Genomic DNA, 19,159 nt, shown 5'->3' on the forward strand with positions numbered 1-19,159 from the left:
ATAAAGGAGAATGATGGGGTATAGATTAAATTGTCCTTGACAGAGGACAAAGGATCGGCACAACATCGTGGGCCGAAGGGCCTGTTCTGTGCTGTATTTTCTATGTTCTAACTTTATCAGAGTGCAAGTAACTATGAGCCTCTGGCTCAAAAGCTATTGAGCACCAATTGTGCACGAGGTAAGGATTCTGATCACAGAATCAGAGAACCATTCAGCATGGAGAGAACCCATTTTCTCCCTTGTGTCTGTGCTGCATCTTTGAAAGATCTATCCAATTAGTCCCTCTCTCCTGTTCCTTCCTCATAGGCCAACAAATCATTCCTTCCAATATTGATCCACTTCCATTTTGAAAATTGCCATGAAATCTGCTTCCACTACCCTTTCAGGCAGTGAGTTCCAGATCACAAAACTCGCTGTGTAAAGAAAAAGTTCTCGTCATTCTCCTTCTGGTTCTTTTATCAATCAGCTTAAAGCTTTGTCCTCTGGTTTCTAAACCCTCTTTCAGGGTCCTCTTATATATTCTATCAAAACCCCTCATCATTTTGAAAAGCTCCACTAAGTCTCTTCTTGTCTGCTCCAAGGGAGAACAATTCCAGATTCTCCAGTCACTCCATATAACTGAAGTCCCTCATCCTGTACTATTCTAGTAAACCTCCTCTACATCCTCTCCACGGCTTTGACATCCTTCCTAAAGTGTGGTGTCCAGAACTGGAGGAAGTACCCCAGCGGAGGCCTAGCCAGTGATTTATTAATTTTTAGCATAGCGTCCTTGCTTTTGTACTCTATGCCTCCATTTATAAAGCCAAATATCCTGCATACTTTTTGCAGCAATCTTATCAGCTTGTCCTTCCAATGACAAAGAAATCTGTATCTACATCCAAACTGTTCACTTGTGAAGGTATCTGACCACAATCAGGGTTAAAAGAGTTATTTCCCTATGAATTAGGGATTAAATTAAAAGCAGGGTTCATTTTCCTAAATGGTTAAAAAAAATTTCATAGGCGTCCCTCTGACATGCCTCTGTGTTGAAGGGTTTACCTCATCTTAGAGCATGGAGGCAGCTTCTGAGAAAAAGGATTCACTCCTAAAGGTCACGATCATCATCACACAGTTAAACTTTGATAACACCGTTTTTAAAACGATCATGTAAGCCAGCACAGTGTAACAGTTGATAATTTTTTTTTTTGCGGGCAGCCCCGACCCACAGTCAACTGAATTTGTGACAAAACTGACCAAACCCTAGAAATTGAATTATAATCTTGAAACACAGTTCGATGACTGACTAAGGGATATTGACCACCATGAGAGACTCACAGTTTGATGTTAGCCTAGTCCTTTTCACAAATCAAAGAATGTGGATCTTAACAAGAAATTACCAGTTATATGGGAAATAAAGGGGGAGGTACCTAGATGAAAAAGAGGTAACACCATCATACGTAAAAAAAAGTTTTAAAACTTAGAAGTGATATAAATATTTTAACCACACAGTAGATCTTTAGATTCATTGGACTCACTCCAACATGTCTTGTGGTAAAGGTATGGCTATTGGGGTGTCGCGATGAAAGTTCTCCCCTTTACCTGGACAAAGGTATCTCATTAAACTCTGTAGCTTTCTAATGGGGATTTAAGGTAAATATTACTTTAAATGTTGATGGATACTTTAAATGTTTTACTGTAACAATATTTAGATTTAAACATTGGATTCTCTACTAGAAACAAGATTATACTTTCTTTATTTTCCTAGAACTATTGACTGTCTCATCAACTGTGAATTGCATGTTCGGTTCATAAACTTTCTCAACCTTAGGGAAAGTGATCATCTGGGGAGAACACCTGATCTGGGATAGCCACAAAAAGGGCTCGGATTATAATCCACTACACATTCCCCCCCACCCCACCTCTTAAATTTCTACCATATAGTTTATATGTCCTCTCCTTCTTCCTCCTAAATGTACCCTTCACATTTCTCTGTTTAAATTTCATCTGCCATTTGTTGTGTCATTTCACCTATCTGTGTCCACCTGAAGACTAATTCTATCCTCGCTGTTTACATTTCCAAGTTTTTTATCATCTGAAAACCCCAGTTTCTCCAATCTACCACATAAGTGCATTTCCTCATTCCTGGAACCATTCTCATAAATCTTTCTGCACCTTTGATCCATGGATTTCAGTTTTCTTAACAAGTCTATTAAATGGCATTTGTTCAAATGCCTTCTAAACATTCCTATACAGAAGATCAACCACACTACCCTCATTAAACTCCTCCATTATTTTATTAAAGAACTGAATCAAATTTGCACACATGATTTGCCATTAACCTATCTGGGCTGCTTGTCATTTATCAACTCATGTTTTTTAAAGCAACAAATATTTTTGTCCTGGATGATGACAGAAATTTCCTCACCACTGTAATTTGAATGGCTTGTCGTTAATTGCTTTTATCCATCTCTCCTTTTTTAAACAGGGTATTATATTTGTAAAGTTCCAGTCCTCTTTAACCACTCTTATATCCAAGAAGGATTGAAAGACTCTGCCCAGTGCTTCTGCTATTGTCACCTTTCTTTCCCTCAGCAGTGTATCCCATCTGGACTGGGTAAATGCTCTACTTTATTGTGATACAAATATTGTCGGATTGAAAGGAGTTAACTGAACCTGTTTGTTCAGTGACTGTAATTAATGTCAGTCTCCAAAGATCCTAACTGTGTCACTGGAGGTTTTCTCTCTTCTATTAATAAGGGACTTCTTTCAATGTCTCATCCCATAGTGTCAGCAGAAGCATTACCTCTGGCACTAACAGGAACTATCAGCTCCAGAGAGAGGGAGAGGATAGATCAGAATCTGAGAACACTAGAGTGAAATGTTACAACAATGGATTGGAATCTGACCACATTAGATTGGAATGTTACAACAATCAGCAGGAGTTTCTCCTGGGAGCTTGACTTTCTTTCTGCAAATTATGATTGGTTATCATTACAACGTCGGATCTATTATGGTCTTCTGATTGTTCAATACATTTACTATCCCATCCTTGCTATTGTTGGTGTCCCTGGTAAGTCACTATAGCAGGCTATTAGTTCTTTCAACCATATTGAACTGCATTACTGTTCTTGTCAATTACTCTGCCCTCCTTGCTGTTGTTGTTCCTGGTAATCTCTGTATCTGGCTATTATCTCTACAAACCATTGCTAATTGCATTACAGTTCACAAGAGTTTGGTGTTCCTGGTAAGTCTGTTTCTCCGGTTATTAGATCTGTCAACCCAGTTCACTGTATTACTGTTCTTGTCATTTAATTATTGGGAAGATCAACGCCATTGTCTTTGTTCCCCATCACAATCTCCATTCCTTATTCACCAAGTCCACCCCCTCCCTGGTCAACGTCTGAAGTTGGACCAGACTGTATTTAACCTCAGTGGTCTATCTGACCCTACGCTGAGTTTTGACCACAAATCCTTTCCATTACCAATCCCACCTATTACCTTTGTAATATCACCCATCTCCACTTCTGCCTCAGCCCACCAGCTGCAGAAAACATCATTTATGCCTTTGTTTAATCTAGCCTTTGTTGCGAGTGCTTCCAATTTTTGCTAAATTTTCAGGACTTGTGTTTTAAAACTGAAAATAGGATTTCATAGTAGCTGGACTTTGTGTTTTGTTTTAAACAAGAAGTCATTGGACTTTGTTTAAACAGTTACTGGAATACAGCTGCTTTCAGATAAGTAAACCGTGGGGATTTTTTGACCTGGGGAAAGATATTGACGAAGAAGTGACAAATCAAGATTTATTGGAGACAGGAGGCTTGACTCCTGAGATTTTATTTTTGGTTTCACTTTGGACAGGCAGTTAGCGAATGGACAGTGTTTTGAAAAGGAAGTTAAAAAAATCAACCTGCCAAGGACAAATCCCAACTCAGCCTTATGCAGCCTATGAAAAGCCTGCCAGTTTTTCTATCTCTTTGAGAAGGTCTTAGAAGTGACTGTAAGAAGTAGAAAAATTCATGTTGCATTTCTCCTGAAAGGCCTGCCTGAAACCCGTTTCTCCCGTGACTCTGGAAAACCTGTTGGATAAATCCTTGATGTTGCCTGAAAAGAACTGTTCTAGAAAGATCCCAGTGACAGCCGTCTACGCGTATTTGGGTTGCCAAAGCGAAACAAAGGACGTCTGACATCTTTCCATATCTTCTCTTTTTTCTTCAAGAATTAGCAAGTATTTGGCCAAAGTATTCTTTTTTTGTCTGTTTTTTTTTTGTAATTGGGCTCTGAAGAGAAAATCTGTTTTATTTTTTGGTTAGCTGGTGTATGTCATAGAGTCAAAGAGTTACACAGCACAGAAACAGGCCCTTCGGCCCATCGTGTCTGCGCCGGCCATCAAGCCTATCTATTCTAATCCCATTTTCCAGCACTTGGCCCGTAGCCTTGTATGCTATGGCATTTCAAGTGCTCATCTAAATACTTAAATATTGTGAGGGTTCCTGCCTCTACCACCCTTCAGGTAGTGTGTTCCAGATTCCAACCACCCTCTGGGTGAAAACATTTTTCCTCAAATCCCCTCTAAACCTCCTACCCCTTACCTTAAATCAGTCTCTCTTTATAGCTGAAATGCTCTAGCCCAGGCAACATCCTGGTGAATCTCCTCTGCACCCTCTCCAGTGGTTGGAGTCATACCCAGCAGAAAGGAAGATGGTTGTGGTTGTTAGAGACAAAACATCTCAGTCCCAGGACATCACTGCAAGTGTTCCTCAGGGTAGTGTCCCAGCCTCAACCATCCTCAACTGCTTCATCAATGACCTTCCATCTATCAAGGTCAGAGTGTGGATGATCTCTGATGATTGCACAGCGTCCAATGCCATTCACAACTGCTTAGATATTGAAATTATGTCTGGTATACCCAAGCCCAGGTCAATAACATACATTAAAAGAGCAGTGGTCCCAACACTGACCCTGGAGAACCCCACTATGTACCCCCCTCCAGTCTGAAAAACAACCTCTTCACCAATTTCCAAGTCATGCTGTCAATTCTCCCTTAATCCATGGGCTTCAATTTTGGTAGCAAGTCTGCTATCCAGTACTTTATCAAATGCCTTTTGAATGGATTGGGAAATTGGGAAAGTACGGACAGTAGCAATCATAGAACCATAGAATATTGAAGGATATCATTTGGCACATTGAGTCCGAGCTGGCTCTTTTGAAGAATAATCCAGTTAGTCCCACTCCCAACCTCTTTGCCCTATTCTTGCATTTTTTATTCCTTCAAATATTTATCCAATTTCATTTTGAAAGCTACTACTGAATCTGTTTCCACCACCCTTCTATTCATTGGATTCCAAATCCTAACTAATCGTTGCATAAAAAATCTTCATATTGTCTCTGCTTCTTTTGCCAATCAACTTAAATCTGTGCCCTCTGTTTATCGACCCTTCAGGCATTGGAAAAAGTTTTCCTTTATTTAATCTATTGATAAGGTACTGCCTAGGAGATTGGTTAAGAAGGTAAGAGCCCATGGGATCCATGGCAATTTGGCAAAGCGGATCCAAAATTGGCTTAGTGGCAGGAGGCAGAGTGTAATGGTCGAAGGTTATTTTTGCGAGTGGAAGCCTGTGACCAGTGGTGTACTGCAGGGATCGGTACTGGTTCCCTTGCTACTTGTAGTTTACATTAATGATTTAGACATGAATATAGGAGGTATGATAAGTAATTTCGCAGATGACACGAAAATTGGTGGTGTTGTAAATTGTGAGGCGGAAAGCCTTAGATTACAGGATGGTATACATGGGCAGAACAGTGGCAAATGGAATTTAATCCTGAGAAGTGTGAGTTGATGCATTTTGGGAGGACTAACAAGGCAAGGGAATATACAATGGATGGTAGACTCATAGAGAGACATAGACACTGAAACAGGCCCTTCGGCCCAACGGGTCCGCACTAACCATCAACCACCCGTTTATACCAATGCTATATTAATCCCATTTTTTCCCTCACACACCCCACCTTCCCTCAATTCTCCGACCACCTACCTACACTAGGGGCAATTTGTTTACTATGGCCAATTTACCTATCAACCCACAAGTCTTTGCCATGTGGGAGGAAACTGGAGCACCCAGAGGAAACCCACGCACAGGGAGAACTTACAAACTCTGCACAGGCAGTACCCAGAATTAAACCCGGGTCGCTGGAGCTGAGAGGCTGTGGTGCTAACCACTGCACTGCCCTCAGAAGTACAGAGGGTCAGAGGGACCTTGGTGTACTTGTCCATAGATCACTGAAGGCGGCAGCACAGGTAGATAAGGTGTTTAGGAAAGCATATGGGATACTTGCCTTTATTAGCCGAGGCATAGAATAGAAGATTATGATGGAGCTGTATAAAACACTAGTTAGGCCACAGCTGGAGTACTGTGTACAGTTCTGGGCACCACACTGCAGGAAGGATGTGATTGCACTAGAGAGGGTGCAGAGGAGATTCACCAAGATGTTGCCTGGGCTGGAGCATTTCAGCTATGAAGAGAAACTGAAAAGGTTAGGGTTGTTTTCCTTCGAGCAGAGAAGGCTGAGGGGGGACATGATTGAGATATACAAAATTATGAGGGACATTGATAGGTTAGATAGGAAGAAACTTTTTCCCTTAGCGGAGGGGTCAATAACCAGGAGGCATAGATTTAAGATAAGGGGCAGGAGGTTTAGAGGGAATTTTGGGGAAAACTTTTTCACCCAGAGGGTGGTTGGAATCTGGAACGCACTGCCTGAAGAGGTGGTAGAGGCAGGAACCCTCACGACATTTAAGAGGTATTTAGATGAGCACTTGAAATGCCATAGCATACAAGGCTATGGGCCAAGTGCTGGAAAATGGGATTTGAATAGTTGGGTGCTTGATGGTCAGCACAGACAGGATGGGCCGAAGGGCCTGTTTCTGTGCTGTGTAACTCTATGACTGTAATGTATCTTAAGCCTTCATAATTTTTAACAACTCTGTAAAATCTCTTCTTAGCCTTCTTTGTTCGAACGTAAACAATTCTGAACATACAATATAGGACTACATGTCTGCTAAACAGTGGAAGCAGCATGTGATGGACAGGGCTAAGTGATCCCTCCACCAGCAGCTCAGATCAAAGCTCTGCAGTCCTGCCACATTCAGTCATGAATGGTGGTGGACAGTTAAACAACTAACTGTAAGAGGAGGTTCCACAAATAACTCCATTCTCAATGATGGGGGAGCCCAGTACGTCAGTGTAAAAGACAAGGCCGAAGCATTGCCAGAAGTGCCGAGTGGATGATCCATCTTGGCCTCCTTCTGAGGTTTGCAGCATCACAAATGCCAGAATTCAGCCACTTTGATTCACTCTAGGTGATGTCACAACATGGCTGAAGGCACTGGATGCTGCAAAGACTATGGGCCCTGACAACATCCTAATTGTAATACTGAAAACTTGTGCTCCAGAACTAGCCACATCACCAGACAAGCTGTTCAGATACAACAATGGCATCTACCTGACAATGTGAAAAGGTGCCCAGGTATCTCCAGACTTCAAAAATGCAGGACAAATCTAATCTGGCCTCTCACCACCCCGTCAGTCAATTCTCAATCATCAGTATAGTGATGGAAGGTGTCATCGGCAGTGCTATCAAGTGGCACTTACACAGAAATAACCTGTTCACTGATGTTTAGTTTGGGTTCCAGCAGGAGCACTCGGCTCCTGACCTCATTACAGCTGTGGTTCAAATATGGACAACAGAGCTGAAATCTGGAGTTGAGATGAGAGTGACTGTCCTTGATATCAAGGCACCATTTGACTGAGCATGTCAGCAAGGACCCCTAGCATAATAGAAGGTAAAGGGAATCCGTGGGGAAATGCTCCAGTAGTTGGAGTCAGACCCAGCAGAAAGGAAGATGGTTGTGGTTGTTGGAGGAAAAACATCTCAGTCCCAGGACATCACTACAGGAGTTCCTCAGGGTAGTGTCCCAGCCTCAACTGCTTCATCAATGACCTTCCATCTATCAAGGTCAGAAGTGTGGATGTTCGTTGATGATTGCAGTGTTCAGTGCCATTCACAACTCCTCAGCTATTGAAACAATCCATGTACACATGCAGCAAGAGCTGGACAACATTCAGGCTTGGGCTGATAAGTGACAAATAACATTTGAGAGATGGAAAATCTGTCTTGATCAGACTTAAATATACTCGAAAATGGAGCATCAACAACCCTTTGGGGTAGACAAATCCAAAAATTCAGAATCTTGTATGTTTCAATGTGAACACTTCTCATTCTTCTAAACTCCAGAGATTATAGGCCCAATTTACTCAACCTCTCATCATCGGACAAACCTCTCATCCCAGGAACAAATCTAGTGAACCTTTGCTGCACCACCTCCAGTGTTCCTGCTTTGATATGGAGACTTAAACTATGCACAGTACTCCAGGTGTGCTCTCACCAAAGCCCTGTACAATTGGAGCAAGACTTCTTTATTCTTGTAATAAAGGCCAACGTGCCATTTGCCTTTCTAATTGCTTGCTGTAACAGCACATTAGCTTTCGGCATTCCTTGTATAAGTAAATCCAAATCTCTCTGAACATCAACATTTAGAAGTTTTACGGGTTTTATTTTAAATTCTGCTTTCCTATTCTCAATATCAGACTGGATAACCTCACACCACTTTATACTCTATCTGTCACTGTGCTGCCAACTCATGTAATCTGACTATACCTCTCTGCAGCCTCTTTGTGTCCTCCTCACAGCTTAAATTCCCACATTCCCACCTAGCTTTGAATTGTCAGCAAACTTCAATACATTACTCTCAGGCTCTTTGTCTAATTCATTTATAGATTGGAAATATTTGAGGCCCCAACACTGATCATTGCAGCACTCCATTAGTTACTGCCTGACAACTTGAAAATGTCCTGTTTTCCCTACTTTCCACTTGCTCTCCATTAACTAATCCTCCATCCATGCTAATAGATTACTCCCAATTCCATGTGCTCTTATCTGGCATATGAACTTTTTGTGTGACAGCTTATCAAATGCTTTTGGAAATCTAGTATACAACTGGCTCCCCTTTATCTATCCTATAAGTTACATCCGTAAAAATTGCTAATAAATTTGTCAAACACCATCTCCCTTTTGTAACACTACGTTGATTCTGTCTGATCATATTATGAATTTTCAAGTGCATTGACAAGTCTTCCTTTATAATAGATTCTAGCATTTTCCCAACAACTGATGTCATGCTTACTGGCCTGTAATTTCCTGCTTTTTCTTTTCCTCCTTTCCTAAATAGTGGTGTTACTTTTGCTAACCTTCCATTCTGCTGGAAACATTCTATAATCTAGGGAATTTTGGAAAGTGTTAACCAGTGTTTCCACTATCTCTACAGGTACCTCTTTTAGACCCCTCGATTCCCCAGGAATCCTGGGACGATTCCCCTGCACTAACCCAGTGTCATAGAACATAGAACATAGAACATACAGCACAGAACAGGCCCTTCGGCCCACAATGTTGTGCCGATCCTTTGTCCTCTGTCAAGGACAATTTAATCTATACCCCATCATTCTCCTTTATCCATATACCTATCAAAAAGCCTTTTGAAAGTCCCTAAAGTTTCTGACTCAACAACCAGTGTCACTGGATAATGGTCAGCAGCAGGAACCTGGGCTGATTCCCCCACACCAAACCAGGGTCACTGAACTCAGTTCTCGTTCTCCCATCTGAAACTTAGCTCTTGTGGTCTTTATTAGTTAATGAAACACTCAACTTTTTGTACTGGAGCATGAAAGAGTCTATAATCTAAGAGCAACCTTGGATCTCTGATAAACTGCTGCTCCTAGTATTATTTTGACCCAAATATTAGTTTCCATTTAATAGTTGATTTCATTGAATGTTATTGCCTGTCTCCCAGAGGTAATCCTATCACAGGTACAATTATTTCAATACATCAGACTTGCAAATTTATTGAAGTACATAATCAAGCTGGTAACTGTGCTCCTAGCCTGATGTATAATTTCCTTTTATTTCTCTTGCATACAGTTAACATAGTGACGATTGCCATCCTGTCTCGGGGAAAGTGCGGTCTCTCCAAATGTGTCACTTGCTACCTGGTGGCGATGGCCGTAGCAGATCTACTGGTCATTATCATCGACCTGATATTGAGGCAGATTCCGATTGTTTATCAGGAGCACGTTAATTTCCTGTGGTCTATCCGTGTGTGTAATATCCATGCTGTCCTGCTGTATGCAGCAACAGACTGTTCTGTCTGGTTCACCGTCACTTTCACCTTTGATCGATTTGTGGCCATTTGTTGCCAGAAGCTGAAAACTAAATATTGCTCTGACAGAACAGTGGCCGTGGTTCTGGGAACAGTGACTGTACTGAGCTGTTTAAAGAACATTTTTTGGTATTTCATGTTAACAGGCTGGTATCAGCTGGCAAACAATCCCTGGTTTTGTGATATAACATGGATTGTTCGGGAATCTCTGGTCTGGACAACAATCGAGTTCCTTCATCACATTCTAACCCCGGGGATCCCATTTGTTTTGATTCTGCTGCTCAATGCTTTCACCGTCAGACACATTTTAGTGGCCAGCAGAGCACGCAGGAGACTCCGGGGTCATAGCAGTGGGGGGAGTCCCAGCGACCCAGAAATGGAGAGCCGGAGGAAATCCATCATTTTACTTTTTGTTATCTCAGGGAATTTCATACTGTTATGGGTGATATTAATGGTGTATTCCATATGGTGGCGAATGTATTGGTTGGGTTATGAGGCCGTATGGCTACCTGGCTTTCTACAAGAAATTGGATTCATGCTCCAGCTCCTGAGTTGCTGCACAAACACTTGTATTTATGCAGTGACCCAAACTCAGTTCAGAGAGCAGTTGAAGAATGTGCTGAAATATCCCTTTTCTGTCGTTATAAACTTCATTAAATAATGAGAAGGACTGAAAAATATGAAGCATCATAACTCAATTACTCCTCATATCCCGACACACTTTCCCTCCAGGGTTTGTGATACAGACACAGGGGGCCGATCTGCTCTCCCTCGGGGTCTATGATACAGCCACAGTGTAGATAATCTGCTGTCTTGGGATATGTAACACAGACATAGGGAGGCTAGTTTGCTCTCCCCACCATCTGTGATACAGGCACAGTGGCGCTGGTCTCCTCTCCTCCGCAGTCAATGATACAGAATATTTGGTGTTTGTCTGCTCTCCCCTTGGTGTCTGTGATACAGGTACAGCAGGGGACAGGCCAGATGGACTGCAGCCAACCAGAGCAGGAGCCAATATTCTTGTGGTGTGAATTGCTTGTGCTATTAGGGAGGGTTTAAACTATCATAACAATGGAATGGGAACCAGGCAGTAACATTCGAGGGGAAAAACAGGGTGCACAAATAATTGGGATAGACAGATAGCACTAAGGTAAGAAATGGTTAGATATTGGGGAGGATCAGAGTAAGACAGAATGCAGTGAAGTATGAATTCAGTTTTGGACCTGAAATGTTAACTCTGCTTCTCTCTCCACAGATGCTGCCAGACCTGCTGAGTATTTCCAGCATTTCTTGTTTTTATTTCAGATTTCCAGCATCTACAGTATTTTGCTTTTATTTGTCATATGAATTAGGTTTACTGTACAGTATGTTAATGCAGGGAGTGTGGTAAAAAGGTTGGTGAGCTACAGGAGCAACAAGGGAATGTAATATTGTGGTGATAACTGAGATTTTACTCAAAAAAGGGCAGGACTATTTACTATGTTTGCTTGGCCTATCCCTCACACCCTTTTTAAACAATGGTACAACATCACATGTGATGAAACATAGGTATAATAGGTTTAATTATGTAGAATTTCGATATAGTTAATATATACATAGTATATATATATAGTTAATAATACACTGAAGAATGCCTGCAGAGTCTCATCGACAGGTTTGCGTCTGCCTGCAATGAATTTGGCCTAACCATCAGCCTCAAGAAAACGAACATCATGGGGCAGGATGTCAGAAATGCTCCATCCATCAATATTGGCGACCACGCTCTGGAAGTGGTTCAAGAGTTCACCTACCTAGGCTCAACTATCACCAGTAACCTGTCTCTAGATGCAGAAATCAACAAGCGCATGGGTAAGGCTTCCACTGCTATGTTCAGACTGGCCAAGAGAGTGTGGGAAAATGGCGCACTGACACGGAACACAAAAGTCCGAGTGTATCAGGCCTGTGTCCTCAGTACCTTGCTCTACGGCAGCGAGGCCTGGACAACGTATGCCAGCCAAGAGCGACGTCTCAATTCATTCCATCTTCGCTGCCTTCGGAGAATACTTGGCATCAGGTGGCAGGACTATATCTCCAACACAGAAGTCCTTGAAGCGGCCAACATCCCCAGCTTATACACACTACTGAGTCAGCGGCGCTTGAGATGGCTTGGCCATGTGAGCCGCATGGAAGATGGCAGGATCCCCAAAGACACATTGTACAGCGAGCTCGCCACTGGTATCAGACCCACCGGCCGTCCATGTCTCCGTTATAAAGACGTCTGCAAACGCGACATGAAATCGTGTGACATTGATCACAAGTCGTGGGAGTCAGTTGCCAGCATTCGCCAGAGCTGGCGGGCAGCCATAAAGACAGGGCTAAATTGTGGCGAGTCGAAGAGACTTAGTAGTTGGCAGGAAAAAAGACAGAGGCGCAAGGGGAGAGCCAACTGTGCAACAGCCCCAACAAACAAATTTCTCTGCAGCACCTGTGGAAGAGCCTGTCACTCCAGAATTGGCCTTTATAGCCACTCCAGGCGCTGCTTCACAAACCACTGACCACCTCCAGGCGCGTATCCATTGTCTCTCGAGATAAGGAGGCCCAAAAGAAGAATAATATATTATACCTTTTAGGATTAAAGATTGAATAAATGGTCAGTTTTCAAGACTCACTGACAATCCCCTTTAAGAAGATAGAGTTAGAAATTTCAAAATCTTTCAAGCTCCCTGTTACAATAGAATGTGAACCGGAAACACCTTTTAAAGTTCGGATATCCATTTCATTGTTTCTGTTGCCAGGGACTTGGAGGATAAACATACGTTGAAACATCCTGTGTGACATCAGTAAGAGGTAGCAATAAATTTAATTGATAGTGTTGGTAAAATGTAGACAGATCGACTTAAAAGGTACCAGAAAAACACAATTATAGATAATAAAATAAAATGAAATAGTACTTACAGGAACAGATTTCAAGTAAACACAATTCTAAACATTTTGACCAGATAAATGCTCACAACTTCAAGAGTAGGGGAATTCCAGCAAGACATTAAATGTAGATGTTATTTAATGATACCACCAAATATGGATTTCAAAAGTAGGAAAAACACACACAGAAAGATAACATCTATATACTAAAAGGTCAGATGATACCTTAGAAACAGTACAAACATGAGAGTTTCTGAAGCAAAAATTAGAAGTGTTGAATTCCTCATCAATACTTTTCACCCTGTGGCTCACTCGGGGAATTTAAGGTAAAAGTTTACTTTAAATTTTGATGGATATTCTAAGATATTTTTCTGTAACATTAGCAAGCTTTTGGATTCTATTTTAGAAATAAGAATACGTGTTACATCTCTTACTAGTATTTGATAATGTGATATACTTATCCATTTAAAAGTGTATTGCATGTTCAATCCTTTAATAAATGTATAAAAGTTAATACATCATCTCATATCCACAGGGATCAGTGCTGGGACCTTTGCTGTTTGTAGTATATATAAATGATTCAGAGGAAAATGTAGCTGGTCTGTTAGTAAGTTTGCGGAAGACACAAAGGTTGGTGGAATTGCAGATAGTGATGAGGATTGTCAGAGGATACAGCAGAATATAGATCGGTTGGAGACTTGGGCAGAGAAATGGCAGATGGAGTTTAATCTGGACAAATGTGAGGTAATGCATTTTGGAAGGTCTAATACCGGTGGGAAGAACACAGTAAATGGCAGAACCCTTAGCAGTATTGACAGGCAGAGAAATCTGGGTGTACAGGTCCACAGATCACTGAAAGTGGCAACGCAGGTGGATAAGGTAGTTAAGAAGGCATACGGCATGCTTGCCTTCATCGGTCGGGGCAGAGTTTAAAAATTGGCATAAAAACAAGAAATGCTGGAATCACTCAGCAGGTCTGGCAGCATCTGTGGAAAGAAAAGCAGAGTTAACGTTTCGGGTCAGTGACCCTTAAAAATTGGCAAGTCATGCTGCAGCTGTACAGAACCTTAGTTAGGCCACACGTAGAATATTGCATACCATTCTGGTCGCCACACTACCAGAAGGATGTGGAGGCTTTGGAAAGGGTACAGAAGAGTTTTACCAGGATGTTGCCTGGTCTGTGGGGTATTAGCTATGAGGAGAGGTTGGATAGACTCGGATTGTTTTCACTGGAACGACGGAGGTGGAGGGGCAACCTGATAGAGGTTTACAAAGTTATGAGTGGCATGGACAGAGTGGATAGTCAGAAGCTTTTTCGCAGGGTAGAACAGTCAGTTACGAGGGGACATAGGTTTAAGGTGTGAGGGGCAAAATTTAGAGGGATGTGTGAGGCAAGTTTTTTTACACAGAGGGTGGTGAGTGCCTGGAACTTGCTGCCGGGGGAGGTGGTGGAAGCAGGTACGATAGCGACGTTTAAGAAGCATCTTGACAAATACGTGAATAGGATGGGAATAAAGGGATACGGACCCCGGAAGTGCAGAAGGTTTTAGTTTAGACAGGCATCAAGATCGGCGCAAGCTTGGAGGGCCGAATGGCCTGTTACTGTGCTGTCCTGTTCTTTGTCCTTTATGTAGTATTCTGTATACAACGACAAGAACCCCTTCTCTGTGTCTCATTAAGGGGAGAGATACCTATTGGAGAGTTTCTCAGACCCTTATAATATCTGGGATATTTATGACTTATCCATAATTATTTAAAAATAGGCTATCCGAAAGATGATAATATTCTCTGTTAGTTTTCTTTCTTTGAGGGAGGACTAGTTTAATTCTTTGGACCCAAATAAATATCTATAATAATTTATCTGGTTTGAACTTAATAAAGGAAGATTCATAGGGATGTATGCTTGATTTGGTTTAGTCCCGATCAGGGGTTTAAGTCATAAATTACTTCACGCAACCCTCCAATCCTCTTGTACCTCGCCTGTACCTAGTGAGGATTTGAAGATGATCCTCCGAGCATCTGCTATTTCCTCCCTGGCTTCCTTTAACAACCTGGGATGCAAAACATCCGGCCCTGGTGATTTATCCACTTGCAAGGATGTCAGACCCTCTTTCTTCCCTCATTATGCATATCGTATCTAATATTTCACACTATTCCACTTTAACTACAATATCTGCATCTCCTTTGTGAAGACAGAGACAACGTATTCATTAAGAACCCTACCCACATCTTCTGCATCCACGCATAAGTTCCCCTGTACATCTCTGATAGGCTCTACCTCCTGCTTCTAATGTACTGATAAAACATCTTTGGGTTTTCTTTGATTTTACCTGCCAATATTTTTTCATGTCCTCTCATTGCTTTCCTAATTTCCTTTTTTACTTCACCCCTGCACTTTCTATACTCTTCTAGGCTTTCTAAAGTTTAAAGTTTTTTGTGACAGTCATAAGCTTTCTTTTTCTATTTTATCTTACCCTGTATGCCTCACAATCACCAGGGGCGGTACAGTGGTGCAGTGGTTAGCACGGTAGCCTCACAGCTCCAGTGACCTGGGTTCAGTTCTGGGTACTGCTTGTGTGGAATTTGCAAGTTCTCCCTGTGACTGCGTGGATTTCCGCCAGGTGCTCCGGTTTCCTCCTACAGCCAAAGACTTGCAGGTTGATAGGTAAATTGGCCATTGTAAATTGCCTCTAGTGTAGGTAGGAGAATTGAGGGAAGGTGGGGATGTGGTAGGGAATATGGGATTAATGTAGGATTAGTATAAATGGGTGGTTGACAGTTGGCACAGACTCAGTGGGCCAAAGGGCCTGTTTCAGTGCTGTATCACTCTCTGGCTCTAGACTTGGCAGTAGCACCCTTTTCCTTTGTGGGGACATGTCTACACTCACATGCACAGAGACTGATTTTCTCTCACACACACAGACACTCTCTCATGAAAACACAGGCTGTCTCACACAAAGACAGGGACTCTCACAGACTCACACATACAGACTATCTCTCACACACACCAATGCAGACACACAAACTCATACACACTCAGACTCTCTCACACACACATACACACAGACGCTGACACAAAGACAAGTCTCACATAGTGCAAACTTCCACACAAACCTTGACTCTCACACACACACACAGACACAGAATCTCCCTCACACACACCCACCCCCCTCCCCCCACCCCGACTCTCTCTCTCACACACACACATACAAACAGCATGAACTCCCAGGCAGATAGACACAACAGACTCACAGACAGAACGGACACACAGACGGACAGTCTCTCTCTCTCTCTCTCTCATAGTGGTATTATCATTGCACTAGTAGCCCAGGGTATTGCTCTGGGGACACGGGTTCGAATCCCACCACAGCAGAAAATGGAATTTGAATTCAATTAATAAATCTGGAATTAAAAGCTAGTCAAATGATGGCCATGAAACCATTGTCGACTGTTGTAAAAACCCACCAGGTTCACTAATGTCCTTTAGGGAAGGAAATCTGATGTCCTTACCCAGTCTGGCCTACATGTGACTCCAGACCCACAGCAATGTGGCTGACTCTTACATGCCTTCTGAAATGGCCCAGCAAGCCACTCAGTTGTATCTAACTCAATAAGTCAATAAAACAGAATGAAACTGGACAGACGACCCGCTATCGACCTAGGCACCGGAAACAAGAACAGTGTTGCTGTAAACACAGTGGCGTAGTGGTTAGCACCGCAGCCTCACAGCTCCAGCGACCCGGGTTCAATACTGGGTACTGCCTGTGCGGAGTTTGCAAGTTCTCCCTGTGTCAGCCTGGGTTTCCTCCGGTGCTCCGGTTTCCTCCCACAGCCAAAAACTTGTTGGTTGATAGGTAAATTGGCCATTATAAATTGCCCCTTGTAAAGGTAGGGGAATTGAGGAAAGGTGGGGATGTGGTAGGAATATGGGATTAATGTAGGATTAGTATAAATGGGTGGTTGATGGTCAGCACAGACTTGGTGGGCCAAAGGGCCTGTTTCAGTGCTGTATCAATAAATAAATAAAACCAGCCCTGTCGACCCTGCAAAGTCCTCCTGACTAACATCTGGAGGCTTGTGCCAAAGTTGGGAGAGCTGTCCCACAGACTAGTCAAGCAACAGCCTGACATAGTCATACTCACGGAATCATACCTTACAGACAATGTCCCAGACACTGCAATCACCATCCCTGGGTATGTCCTGTCCCACTGGCAGGACAGACCCACTAGAGGGGGTGGCACAGTGGTATACAGTAGGCAGGGAATGGCCCTTGGAATCCTGAACATTAAATCTGGACCCCATGAAGTCTCATCACATCAGGTCAAACATGGACAATCCTCCTGCTGATTACCACCTACCGCCCTCCCTCAGCTGATGAATCAGTACTCCTCCATGTTGAACAGCACTTGGAGGAAGCACTGAGGCTGGCAAGGACACAAAATGTACTCTGGGTGGGCAACTTCAATGTCCATCACCAACAGTGGCTCGGTAGCACCACGACTGACCGAGCTGGCCAAGTCCTAAAGGACATATCTGCTAGACTGGGTCTGTGGCAGGTGGTGAAGGAAAAATAAACTTGACCTCAACCTCACCAATCTGCCTACCGCAGATGCATCTGGCCTTGACAATATTGGCAGGAGTGACCACCGCATAGTCCTTGTAGAGGCGAAGTCCCATCTTCACATTGAGGATGCTCTCCATCGTGTTGTGTGGCACTATCACCGTGCTAAATGGGATAGATTTCGAACAGTTCTAGCAATACAAAACTGGGCAACCATGAGGCACTGTGGGCCATCAGCAGCAGCAGAATTGTACTCAACCACAATCTGTAACCCCATGGCCCAGCATATCCCCCACTCTACCATTACCATCAAGCATAGGAACTAACCTTGCTTCAATGAAGAGTGCAGGAGAGCTGCTGGGAGCAGCACCAGGCATACCTCAAAATGAAGTGTCAGCCTGGTGAAGCTACAACACAGGACTATCTGCATGCCAAACTGCATAAGCATCATGCAATAGACAGAGCTAAGTGAACCCATGACCAATGGATCAGATCTAAGCTCTGCAGTCCTGCCACATCCAGTCATGAATGGTGATGGATAATTAAACAACTAACTGGAGGAGGTGGCTTCACAAATATCTCCATCCTCAATGCTGGGGGAGCCCAGCACATCAGTGCAAAAGATAAGTCTGAAGCATTTGCAGCAATCTTCAGCCAGAAGTGCCGAATGGATGATCCATCTCAGCCTCCTCCTGAAGTCTCCAGCATCACAGATGCCAGTCTTCAGACAATTCAATTCACTGCACATGATATCAAGAAATGACTGAAGGCACTGGATACTGCAAAGGCTATGGGCCCTGACAATATCCCAGCAATAGTACTGAAGGCCTGTGCTCCAGAACCTGCCGCACCCCTAGCCAAGCTGTTCCAGTACAGCTACAACTCTAGCATCTTCCCAGCAATGCGGAAAACTGCCCAGGTATGTCCTGTACACAAAAAGCAGTACAAATCCAACACGACCAATTACTGCCCCATCAGTCTACTCTCAATCATCAGTAAAGTGATGGAAGGTGTTGTCAACAGCGCTATCAAGCGGCACTTGTTTAGCAATAACCTGCTCACTGACACTCAGTTTGGGTTCCGACAGTGATTTAACTTATCACCTCAGTGAGTGCTTGCTCCTGTTCATCGAATATAATTGCAAATGAACCAGACAGGTTTTCTTGAATTTAAACAAGAAAGATGTAAGTTTATTAACTTTATCACTCGAACCGGTTGTTACTAAAAGACGCTATTCATCCACGCCCACATTCACACTAAAGCCACACATACACCTAAATAGATTACAGATGGAAAAACAAAGTTGGAAGGCTGGAGTAGAGACTGTAATAAATTGAATTCAAATATTGAATCCCAGACCCAGAGCTCAGAGTTGAAATTGTAGTCCTGAAGTCCACGCTGGGCCATGTGCATGGTTCCGGCTTGCTTCTCAGGTTCTGGAAGGCAGA

The 19,159-nt window shown here is 42.9% G+C and overlaps 1 protein-coding gene across 1 annotated transcript; it reads left to right on the forward strand.

Moving 5' to 3' along the window:
- The first annotated feature begins 1,051 nt into the window (after positions 1–1,051).
- On the forward strand, positions 1,052–10,910 carry LOC137355552 (probable G-protein coupled receptor 139). The gene is made up of 3 exons (XM_068020797.1): positions 1,052–1,146; positions 2,919–3,049; positions 10,012–10,910. Exons 1-3 carry the CDS (start codon positions 1,052–1,054, stop codon positions 10,908–10,910), a joined length of 1,125 nt encoding a protein of 374 aa, XP_067876898.1.
- The last annotated feature ends 8,249 nt before the right edge of the window (positions 10,911–19,159 follow it).

This window comes from Heterodontus francisci, chromosome 43, assembly GCF_036365525.1.
Source record: "Heterodontus francisci isolate sHetFra1 chromosome 43, sHetFra1.hap1, whole genome shotgun sequence".
Classification (NCBI taxonomy): Eukaryota; Metazoa; Chordata; class Chondrichthyes; order Heterodontiformes; family Heterodontidae; genus Heterodontus; species Heterodontus francisci.

Coding starts and splice junctions, on each gene's coding strand:
- LOC137355552 (XM_068020797.1), top strand. CDS start 1,052: ATGGAGGCAGCTTCTGAGAAAAAGGATTCACTCCTAAAGGTCACGATC. Junction 1,147..2,918: donor ACCGTTTTTAAAACGATCAT/GTAAGCCAGCAC, acceptor AACAATCAGCAG/GAGTTTCTCCTGGGAGCTTG. Junction 3,050..10,011: donor TGCTATTGTTGGTGTCCCTG/GTAAGTCACTAT, acceptor TCTTGCATACAG/TTAACATAGTGACGATTGCC.